Here is a 12,440-nt window from a genome sequence, read left to right as displayed (position 1 = left end):
AACAAAGTGTAATATTCTGATAAGGCTGGAGCCATGGATGTCTAATCATCTGCTAATTTGTATGATGTAAAATAAGATGATGTGGCAGACTTGAGATGTATAAAATGCCTTTCTAACTGTTAATCTAAGCCACTTCCTGAGAAGCGAGTCCGGAGGTGAGCAGCTGCCTTCTGTAAACCCTAAGCAATGTCTCTGATCTGAGTAAGATTACAATTTCTATCAGAACCTGTTGTCATGTCTCCTGATTATAGATACATATAAGTTATGAACTGTGATTTTAAGAGTTTCAGAGAAAAGAACCGGAGAGATAGAGTAACAAGGTGCATACAGAAAGCCTATCATTAACAGATAAGTTTATTATTGTTGTTTTAAAACCTGTGCCAGATTCAAATTTCCTCTATTCAACTTTGCCAACTCTTTAATGTGGCTTAGTAACATTCATTAAATGTTTTCTTGTTTACCCAACCTAGTTATGAAAACAGAAGTAAGGAGCCATAATGACATCCAACAATCTGGGCCAGAACCAGTCGCTTCCAGACTCAGGGTTGGCCTCAGGTTGAGTTAACAACTTGTTCTGATTTTTCCCCACAAACTAACCTGATAAACAGGACAAAAGAAAACCAGTTGAAGGACCAAAGCATGATTTTAGACAATGGAATTTCTTCCTGAAGTTAAAGTTTATACGGATCAGAAGAGAATTTGAGACTTTGTCCTCCATTTTTTCCCTTCTCCCGTTCAGATTAACATGTAATAAAAACAGAGACTGATCAACTCTCCACAAATCGTAAGGGTCTAATTGATGCTTTTATTTATATATCCTACAATTGCAGAGTAGCATTTGTGTTTTTCATTGTTGTTGGTATTTATAACCTTTATTTGCTGGTGTTTCCTTACTTAAAAGATTTTAAAAATTGATTGAAGGAAGATATAGAATAATTTCATTTTTTGTTTGTTTCTTGGAGAACCTCAGTTCCCTTAGATTTGTCGTATAATCATTATGCTTTACTGTAGGTGTGAAGTACAGTAATCTACACTCTAACATAAAGATCAAAATTTAAATACAATAACAGGCTTAATCACACAACAGCAACAATAAATGTAATAATGTAAAATACTTATCAAATAAAATGTTTGGAAAACATGTTTTTTGTGTTTGGTGACTGCACAGATCTAGCTTCAGGAAAGAAATCTCACAAACAATACAACAATGTCTAAGGAGGTGTTCAGCGACATTTTTAAACCAAACTGCTGTCACAAACGGTTTCTGTTCTTCGAGTGTAAAGGTTTTATGCTAATCAGATCGCAATGCTGCCAGAAACGCACTACATGTTTTACAAAGCAACAAAACGAGCTCACATGCTGATGTGATAGCTTTGCAGTAAGATATGAGGACTATATCTGCACTGTAAAACTGTCAGTCAGCTGACAGAGGCAATTTTTATTCCTAGATAAAAATACATGGAAATTACTGCATTAAACTGCCATAAACCATCCGTACGCTCAGAGTCATTTTCCATAGATTTTCATATCTCTGCAAGCAAAGGTCTTATTGTGATGATGTGGGAACTGGGAAGCGGTAACATGAACCTGCCACAGAGGAGAAGTCACACGATCTTCCACATAATGAATCAGGAGAGCCACTGCTGCTCCGAGCGCAAAGACGTTCAGCTTACATCACATCTGCATGTTTGGACCTGAGCTTCATAAAACAAGCTATGAAATGAACCAATTAAACTTTCATCCACACACGCTGTTTAAAAATGAACAAATCCCTCAGTCTATTTATAATTTAAACAGCACACTGCAGGGGTGATGGGGTGTAAACTTACTGTATAAGGAGGAGTGGGAAGGGAGATTTTAGATATGACTTTAAGAAGGTGACCATTAGTCCTGTGGTTGACATGCGAGATCTGAGTCTGGACCACCACTGCATTTTTAGAATTCAAGGTGTTGGACAGCGGGAAGGGTCGAGGAAGGGGTACGCGGGATTCCACCTCGTACACATCTTGGTCCTCCCCCTCCAGCCACGTGCTGCTTGAGTTCCAGTAGGAGCGATAGGAATCCATGGCAGGATAAACTTTTCTCTTTTCTTATCCGGAGTCATGAAAAAAGGGGGGTTTCCCGTCGGCTATGGTCTGTCAGGTTCACTGCAAATGGGAATAAAGTCCAGTGGGAGACGAACCGCTGATATATGTTGTGGATAGCTCCAAGCAACAGTCTCTATGTGTTTTGCACACGCATGGAGGAAGAGTAAACATTGTTTGGAGAAGGTGACATTCACGGCATCTCAATCAGATGTAATTACAGGTGAGCCCTGAGAATAAAATATTTTTCTGGCAAAAAGGGAGTTTTTATAATCCTGCAACAAAATGTCATCCTCAGCAGCAGGTGGAAGTCAGATCCAAGTCCAGCAGTCCAAATTCCCCTCTTGAGCACAGCAGACAGACGGTAAACATAAAGGCGAGCATTTCTTCCTTTTGCTTTCCATGTGTAGACCTCTGCTTCTCTCGCGGTGTTGTCTCTGACCTTCTTTCTTCAGAGTGAAACCATATTACACCGCTCAGTAGAGCTCACACCCCCCTCTGCTCTCCACTCTCTCTCTCTTGCACTCTGGAGATTCATTAACAATACCATGACGCTGTAGTAGCCCAACCTGCATGGGAGCCTCCCAGGGGCCCCTTCTAATTGACTGTTCCAGGCGTCAACCGGGGGTGAGGATGCAATGACAGCGCTCCGATCAGAAAGTCACTCAATCTTTTCCTCCATAATTCCTTACGTTACTTATCCACGAGATCCACCATGTTACTCGACAGCTTCCGCTTATCCTTACAGATTAAAACCATGTAGCTGATAGCCTTTAGAAGAGAGTGCTTTTCCCTACTTCCTACTCTAAACACACAGCAGGATCCTGCCCAGAAAAAGTGGGAGGAGAAATCAGGTGTGGCTTCAGTCCTTAAGACCAGTAGACCGGGTGGATTTGCAAACAGATCGAGCACACAAATAACCACTGACGACGCACGCCCGTTTTACAGAAAGCCGTCAAACCAGATTTTCTTCCCTCTGAAGAAGCAAAAATAATCATTTAAGGAGGTTTAAGACGGGCTGATGTGCTGCTCCTAGATCTCTGTCAGAGTTCTGCCTCTGTTTGGCGTGTCTGCTGTCAAATGACATATTTCTATCTTGCATAGGCAGGTACAGGCGGTGAGCTATCAGGGAACAAACACCTACCAAAGGGCAAATAATTTACAAGCCATGGCTCAACCAAGACACTTAACATTCCTGATTGGTCTTGTTACATCAGTCTCTGTGAACAGCTTGATGATTCAACAACAAACAGTCAAGACTGATGTAAAGCAGATAAATAGCAGCAAGAAAATCATTGAAGGAACCATTAAAGGCTCCAGTGATTAGACATTCATTGTCGTTTCAATGACGTGTTCTTTGAGGAGCTCAGTTGGTTGTAATCACGAATTAACAAGGGAACAATTCTTTAAATATTAATTTTGTGATTGTAGAAATAAAAAAAAAAAAAGTTAAGAACGTTAATTTTTTTGAAAAATAAACATTTTATATCACTATCATCTGCAATGTTTAATATTTTACAAGATTAGAGGGACATTAAAATTAATACACAAAAATATGTGTGAGTCTTTTTGTTTGAGGACAAATTTAGCTCAAGCAAGCAAATTAGATTTGCCCTTTCCCCTTCAAGAAAAGTGTGACACCTGTTCCTTTATGCTTTGTTTAAACACAAATCATGTTGATTCAGGCATTTTCCACAATCTACACAAAGTCATATAACCCAAACAAAACTTGTCAGTTTTCTTCCATGAATGAATGAAGACATGTTTTTATTCAGGGTAATTTTTACATTCAATCGGAATCTTAAAGCAGCCTTAAAAAAAGAGGGCATATTTTATCCAGTGGTTGATTGACATTGTTTTCTCTAGTCTACAGAATATTGGGAAACGAATCAAATTCATTTATATTGTTGGCTGTCACTTCATTCGTTCTGCCTCTGATTGGCCTATCAGCCCTCCTGATGTCTTCCTCCCAGAACTTTGTCTACAAAGGACCAATTAGTCAGCTTAGGCATAGTAAGAAAGAGGCAGTAAACTCACTGGATGTCTTACCTTATTTAATTAAGGCAAGGAAAGCAAGTTCATTTTCAATATGTCTCGAAAGTGGTTTGGAATCCAAAGTCAGCAACCTACCGACATCAAACCACTTGGACCAGAAGTAGTAATGCTCAGTCTCAGTAACCACGCTCTAGACTGTTCATTTCCAGGACCCTGGAAACCAGCCATCATGTCTAATCTGAAGCAGAGAAATTGAGGTGGAGAAAATGGAACACCGGAGAAGAAATGCCAGTTGGTTCTGAAAAAATCCACAACTTCTCCAACATGAAACTGATGTTTTTTTTCTATTTTATTAGATAAAAACGGACAAATGAAAATTAGGTCATAATTCTCAGTTCTTAATGACTTTTCATGTTACTCATACCACACAGGGTTGAATTGGTCAATACATTTAGTCAATAAATGATAAATTTTTTACTTATATGATACCTAAACAGCAGTTAAGCTTTGCCTCACATCTTTAAAGCTATTTTTAGACCATCAAGACAAACCCATTTTAGCGTGAATAAAGCGTGAGTTCCTGCCAGAGGGAGGGATGAGTTGTGCAGCCCGTTACTGTAACACGCTCAGTGGCCTACTTACTGGCCCTGGCTCTGTGGGCTGGCACAGGACACAGTGGGAGCGCTACACGGACACCCTGTGGGGGTGGAGCTGCTCAGCGAGTATGGACCAGGATAGGCTGCCCAGTCAACACAAAAAGCTCTGTTTAAATACAGCTCGTATCTACAGGCAACCACTGGGAATGAGGCAGCTCTTTTGTGTGTGAATGCTAGACACATTCTGCCATCTCATCCCCATTATGCCTCCCAATGAACAGGAGCAGACACCCACGGGTGGGGGGTTAACAGCGCTTAGAGTTCTTCTAAATGTTTTGAGAGATTAAATGTGTCACTGGAGCTTTCTGTTTACCGACAACTTTGAAGTACAAACAACAGAACACATGAGCAGGCCTTGCAGCAGTTTGTTTCTTCTGGCTTTTAGGGAGCTTAAAATATATCCTTTACAATAATTAACAAAGATTTAAAAGAAAATAAAGAAAAAGCAGTCAAATAAATTATTATGAATCATTCAGAACCTACAATTCAAGCTCAGTAAGATTAATACACATTAACATCGTTTTAAGCCAATCAATACTATGGTTTCCTTAAAACATAAAACCTTATAAAAATGCGTTTGTCCCTTTACATCATGTAAAGCTGGTTTTTACCTGGAATCAGCTATGATTCCAAATGGTGTGTCTTACCAAATTTATGAAATTTTAGGGTCCATGTCCATCCCCCTAAGCCCAAATAGTTCCTGTCCAGTGAAGGAAATTCATGTGGGATGAATAAGAGCTCCAACTGGCAGAGGTTCAAAATATAAACACCTATAAACATGGTAAATGGCCTGTACTTATATAGAGCCTTTTTTCAAGTCAGGAGACTTGTCCAAAGCACTTTGGTCACTCAAACACTGATGGTGGCAAGCTACATTGTAGCCACAGCTGCCCTGGGGCTCACTGACAGAAGCGGGGCTGCCGTACACTGGCGCCAGCGGGCCCTCTGACCACCATCAGTAGACAATGCAGGTGAAGTGTCTTGCCCAAGGACACAATGACACTGAAAGTCGGAGTCGGGGCTTGAACCATCAATCCTTCGATTTCAGGGCAAACTCCTACATCCGACGCCACTGTCGCCCTTAACATCGCATGATTTGGCCCATAAAGATAAAAAAAAACATAATCGTTCAATGATCATGTAGATCAACAGATCATTGAAAAACTCTTGGAAATAAATAATTGGGAACTTTGATATGTAGTGCAATGTTGCACACTTGCTGTCTGCGCCCCTGCACCGCCTCCTAGAGTCAAGGAATATATTAGATACGGCTAGAAAAAGCTGCAATTAAAAATTGGGACTGCCTGATTCAAAACGTCTTGTATGTAATGTAGAATATAGATGCATCAAACATTAACCAAATTGTGGAGATGTGTGTGTTTTAAAGCATGGGTGTGGCCTAAAACTCCCAATGTTTATGAAATCTAAATGGATTATGCGTTTTAAATGGAGATAAAAAGTTGTCCATCTCAATGTTGTCATCTACTTCCGATTCAGCTGATCAATGTATTTCTCAGATTAGGGGATACCCCATGTCTCTGCTCTGTTTGGACCTGTGGACACCAGCTGCTTTCATTGCTCCTTGTCATTTCACTATGTCACACTTATTCTCTTTTTCAAACTATCAACTAAAGGCCATTTTTGTCTAACCGCTTCAGATGCTTGTAGCTAGATTTGCCCCGCAGCAATCAACTAGGAGTATGTATCCGAATTTAGCCAGCTCATTGCTTTCTTACCTACATTCTATAAGTTCTTGTCATGCTTTGCGATAATATATAAACTTAAAAAATGGTATACATATCATATGAGCTTTTAACTCTATAATTTATGAGTGAAACCGCCACTGTGATTTTGGCCACAAAGAAAAATAATCTTTATACCTGGTTAGTTGTGTCTGTGATTGTCATCAGCATGTTCTCCATGGCTGTCTGAAGTCGTCTGCTGATGCCCAGAAAATATTCATCGTTCCCAAACTGTGATTCTGACCCAAGAAGCATCTCCAGACCCTCTTCAGCCTCCAACTTCCCAGACCAGAACGTGGTGTTGGCTCCACTTTCCCTGATCTGGCCCATTTCTGTGAAATCAAACAAAATTGCATTTTGTTTGTATGGATCTATGTACATCTTGGCATTCTGAGAAACTTTTTTGCATGCTAACAAATGAACAATAAAAAAACAAGGTTTATTGATCTGATGCTACCAAATACAGGTTAATCAAGTTCTTCGATTGAGGTTTGACAGCAATATTTATGCATAGATCATAAACCAGATTGACCAGAACACAAATAGGTGCAACTCGTCATCAATCTAAAAAGTAACAAGGTGTGTTAACATCAACTAGTTAGATGAAACCAACACAGTTTTAACCATTAACTTTCTTATTTCCATAAACTCTGAGAGTGAGGGAGGAGGGTTAAATGATTAGCTGCACAGGCTGATAAGACCATAAAGAAGTGGATGCTTTAAAGTGTTAAATGGCGAGTTGTGCTGGTCTTAATAAAAAAATTAATAAATAAAAATGCTTATACATAACACTTGTGAGAGATATGATAATCATTTTAAACATAAAAAAATGAAAACACCAAATAACTTTAAATATTTAGGTTAAAAAGAAGGCTTGATGTGGTTTAGTTGCTGCAGAGGAACTCCGGGTTAATTTACAGCGATACCCACTACTATAAGCCTTTATTATTGTTTTGTTTGAACAGGAAAATTGTTTTTAAGCTATGTCCCAAATGTATTTCCATGAAAATAAAGATAAGGTTAACAGTCATCTTTGCTGCAGATATAAATGCAGAAAATAGAATTCAAAAAGGTCCAACCTAGTTTGCATGCATGCAGGTGATAAATTCAGCGCACTTCCAATCCACCTCATATGACAGAAATGTTAAAGCACAAATTTTGTCTGTGGCATATCAAGAGTGGTAAAGGAGATTAATGCTTTAGGAACTTCCTTATCTGTACTTTCTTATTTTGCTGACTTTTAATAATCTTCTAACAACTTTATAGTTAGGAAATGCTTCTACTTCGTTTTTTTGTCATCTATTTTAGTCCTTTGAGGAATTTTAGGATTTGTATGAGGGAAAGATGCCGCATTACTAAATGATATTCACATACTAGTAAACTAGTGTTAAGTTTAATAATTTTAAGAGCTTAAAGTACCTTTTTGTATTTAAAAAAAACCTTTTCTACAGTTAAAGCGAGTGCAGAAATATATTATTTTAAAAAAAAAACACTAAAAGTTATGCCAATTTCAAACAGCAAATTATGTGTATATTTAATAGTTTAAATATAAACATAGTGTAAATTGTTATGTCTTTCCTAAGACAAAACAATTTAGCTGTCTTATAAGACCCTATGGTCTTTTTAACCTTTCATGCACAGTTGCTTTTACTGTACATTATTGTTGTAAATATTTTAAGCATGTGCAAGTTATAACACAAGCAACTATAGCTAATCCAGAATTATTTTGTTTCAAGCAGCTAAAATCTTCTGTAAATTGACCATAATCTCTGGTTGACAGTATCTTCTGCTTTCACAGTGAAGATTTTCTGTAATCTAAGTGAAAAGGATTATCTGTTCTTCGTCTCATTTGCACATCAACTTCTTAAATGGTTGGTGTTAACAGCATACATGCTTCCCTAAACAGACTGATACTGCACTTCTGATGCTTTAAAAAGTAAAAAAGAAAGTAAATATGATAACCCAGTCTATGCATGATGTCTGCAAAATAATATTTGGAACAACATTGCTTAGAATTGCTTAGCAGCAAAACATTAGTCTGACCTCACAGTGGCTATAACAACTTCCAACAGTTTATAAACATTGTGGTTAAAATCTGATGTTTTGCCAAGACCTTAACCTTTTTAGTCAACAAATACCATAAACCTAATTCAACCACATTCAGATCCAATTATGTTAAAATGGGAAACAAATAAACAGCTTCAATTAATTAATTTAAAATAAAATTTCAAGCACTCAGCCATATGCAGAATGGATTATTCTGTTTTAACAATAAGCAGCGTAGAGTTAACCAGGATATTTCCTAAAGCTTGATGTCACTTGCCTGCACTATCTCTGTGGCTTGTTTCTGTCTGAGAGGTAAACTCAGAGGGCTGCACAGCAGATGAAGCTGCATGTAATCTTTGCATGTGGAGGCCTAAAGTTTCTTCAGCAGCAGCAGTTGTCTTCAGGACGTCTACAAGCACTTGGCTGAGCTTCCTGTTGGCTTCACTTAGTAAGTTTCTGAAAAAATAGATTAAAAAAATGCATGTTATTTGTTTATTAATAAAACGTTTCAGAAATATAGTCCAGCCTATCTTTCTACAAAAGTTTACTTCCTTCAGAAAATTTTTGCATAAATGCCGTTATACCTTTCAGCATCTTTATCAGAAGACTCTCTGTTATCCTGCATTGATATTTGGAGACTTCCAGCCACACTTGGATGACCTGACTCTTCCTCTCCTTCCACATCTTGCTCCTCACCATCATCCTTCTTCTTTAAGGCCTGGACGGGCAGCAGAGAAAACACAGACAGCAGCCCTGTCATTTTAAAGTTTCAGCCAAACAAGCAGGCTTCTGAAAGCTGAGGCTCTGGGCACTGCAACGCTGCGTATGCACGCATTAGTAAAAGTCCATTCAAATAAGCTGCAGCAGTGCATGGGCAGAAACACTGCCGGTTTACGAGCACAAAGACACATATCAACTCCCGGAGAAACCAGAGAAACACTAGTATCTTTGTGCTACTATGGCAACAGGTGCACCTGATGGAAAGACACCAGTAGAAACAAGAGCTCCCTCAGGTGGAAATGCAGCCACAGTGCACATTATTCTGCTGCATCATTTATCGATTACTCAGAGGGAATGCAAGCTATTTTATATTAAAATTAGCTTAATGCAAAAAAAACACAGGATGCAGTGTAAAAAAAAAAAAAAAAAAAAAAGAGTAAAAAAAAAAAGCCAGAATAAGTACAGAAAAAATCTAATAAATAGGAGTAATTGATATATCTAGGATTAACTAAGAACAAATCAGGATGATAGCGATGAAGAAGCCTGCTTATATATTACATAAGTAAACTTTCAGTGCTTTTAAGCATCAGAACAGACTATGCTAAGAACAGTGTCTATAAACTGTAGCATAAGATTATTTGGCTTTTTATGACTATTTTTTTATATTTGTGAGGCTTTTGTGACTGAAATGTTGCAGTTCATGTAATATGTAAGGATTCAATTTTAAAAGGATTTCTTCTGCCTTAATTATTTCCAATATTTTTTTTATTTGTATTCATTACTTTTAGTCTTTCAAACAAACGGAATTGGTACATAACCTTATATTGAATTAAGAACAAAATATAGCATGTTATTGTTGTTATGAATGTTAGTATTTACAAAATTATTATTTCTCAAATACTAAATATAATGATGATGTAAAAAAAAAAGTGTTAAAACAACTGTACAACAAAAACACAATTTTGAGTGCGTAAAAAAACTCAGGGAAAGTTATACAAAAAAAAAAAACATTTAAATAAAGTTTGACTGACCTGCTCCAATTCAGTTCTCTGAAGCTCCTCCTTTAGCTTTTTGATCTCGTTCCTCTCCTGCAAATCCCTTTCCAATTTTTCCCTCTCTGGTTCCTCTAACCAGACGTCCGCAGCCGGGGAAGCCCTTGGTGTCTGGTCCTCCAGCTCCCCATCAACTTCCTCCTCATCCATCTGGGTCTGCATAGAGGTGCTTTTTTGGCTGCCACTTTTCTTGATCCGAGCCAGCTCAGTCTGCTGTGCAAACTGCACAGACATCTGAACTATAGCCTGGCAGGAAAAACAGGGAACCAAAATGTATTATTTAGAGTGTATTTATGTTTTACAAAAAAACAACAACTTTTGGTTGTTTTTTTTTTTCCTTTTGTTGCTATGACCCTTTTATTCATGCTGTATTTGTTCAAAGTTGGAACTACAGGATGTCTAGTTTACCAACCAATGAAAATCTGTCCACAAAAAGCAAGACAATTGCAATTTAAAGCAGTATCTAAGTTGCAAAACCATACTCTTGTCAATGTTTAAACAATACCTTGTCAGGGTAGATGCATAATTTGTATTTAAACCTAAAATATACAAGCGCTACCTTGGCAACTTCCTCCTCCATCCTCTCTTGATACAGTTTCTCCTCCGTTAGGACCTGTCCAGCTGCCCCAAGGCTCTCAGTGGAGCTTCCAGCCCCGTTTACAACGCTGAGATCCAGCCTCCTCTCTCCTCTGTCTTCCCAGTGCTTATTTTCTTCTCTCAGTCGTCTGAGCTCGCTGCTGTGTTGCTCTTTGAGAGTAGCCACCTCTTGGGTGTACTTGTGGTGCAGAGCTTTCCTGAGAGTCTGCAGCTGTGCTGTCATGCCAGACAACTTGTCAGAGCGCTGCAACATTTCACCTTGCTCTGAAACATCTTCCTCACTCCGCTCCTGAGGACAAATGAGAAACAACACAATTAATATGCTTGGTAGTGGCAGGTATCTACAATAAGCTTTTCCCACAATAAACAGTTGATATATTGTAGTTTGCCCCCAATAACATTTCCAGAAATAATAATAATAGAGAAGTGCCTTAAATTACTTAATGCTAACACACTAGCTGTCAGTTTAGATAAATATCTATTCTGTCTTCATTGAAGCTATTTCGTGACTTTTAATTTAGAAAATGAACTTCTGGAAAATATCCTATTATAGCCTATACTACAGCTTTAAAGATTTCCTCAATTCCTGCCTATCTTCATCCCTCCTGTCCTCGTCAAACTGCAGATATGAGGGAATGAAAATATTCTCCGTTAAGATGGAGGGACTGACTAAGGGGATAGAAGTTAGAAAGACAAGCGTGAGGGTTGGCTTAAATGGAGCGCAGCTCATTCACGCAAGAAAGAATCCTCCTTTCATGCAACCTCCAAGACCAGAATAAGTCTGCCTGGTTAGAACAGTATTATATAATGTTTGATCCTTTCAATCATCAGATATAGGTCTATCCTTGGTGCTGCCTGTGGAGTTTCAGTGGGCTGTGGATTTAGGGCACATTTTAGCCTAAAGGCTGCAACTCCTTCCTCACCATCCACCCCAAACTGTCATTGCATCTTAATGCATGCTCCTATTTCTGCCTGTACTAGGAGTTGATGCATGTGAAAACGGATGAGCCAGACCTTTAGATCCTCTCTGTCCTGCTCCATCCCCTCCCAGCTGGACTCTGGAGCACTGGACAAGCTGCAAAACAAAAGAGCACAATAGCTATGATTATATTCTGCAATTAGCTTAAAAAGTAAACATCTATCAGTGTTAAAGAAGTGCTTATGTAGGACAACTGAGGTTCCAAACTGAGATTCCCAGACATAAATGTTCACACTGTTCTTTTTAATTTTTTACAACATAAACACTAACATTTTTCGAATGAATTGGCCAAGTGAACCAAATGCCAAACTTTTCAAGGTAGGATTTTGAAGTTCTTAGCTTTTTCCCCCAATCACATCTAAAATATGATACAAGAGTTCATGAGCCAACTGCCAAATATGAACAAACTTTATATTTGGCAACAAGCGCAAAAAAAAAAATGAAATGGACCATTGGATAAACGGTTAAATTGACATAGTGATGGATGGATGGATGGATGGATGGATGGATGGATGGATGGATGGATGGATGGATGGATGGATGGATGGATGGATGGATGGATGGATGGA

The 12,440-nt window shown here is 38.4% G+C and overlaps 1 protein-coding gene across 1 annotated transcript in view; it reads right to left on the bottom strand.

Annotated features, from left to right (window-relative positions):
- Nucleotides 1-12,440, bottom strand: part of LOC107103159 (A-kinase anchor protein 9-like) — an 83,426-nt gene that overhangs the window by 33,688 nt on the left and 37,298 nt on the right. Inside the window, exons 16-21 of the mRNA XM_015402706.1 lie at nt 11,907-11,967; nt 10,855-11,181; nt 10,275-10,541; nt 9,108-9,241; nt 8,801-8,979; nt 6,616-6,809 (exon numbers count right to left, since the gene is read on the bottom strand). Coding sequence (XP_015258192.1) covers nt 6,616-6,809; nt 8,801-8,979; nt 9,108-9,241; nt 10,275-10,541; nt 10,855-11,181; nt 11,907-11,967 — 1,162 coding nt within the window. The remainder of the gene's footprint in view (nt 1-6,615; nt 6,810-8,800; nt 8,980-9,107; nt 9,242-10,274; nt 10,542-10,854; nt 11,182-11,906; nt 11,968-12,440) is intronic.

The sequence above is a fragment of the Cyprinodon variegatus genome, unplaced genomic scaffold (genome assembly GCF_000732505.1).
Source record: "Cyprinodon variegatus isolate N-32 unplaced genomic scaffold, C_variegatus-1.0 Scaffold1386, whole genome shotgun sequence".
Lineage (NCBI taxonomy): Eukaryota > Metazoa > Chordata > Actinopteri > Cyprinodontiformes > Cyprinodontidae > Cyprinodon > Cyprinodon variegatus.
The sequence above is the reverse complement of the archived record's forward strand: the minus strand, read 5'-3'. Positions and strand labels throughout refer to the sequence as shown.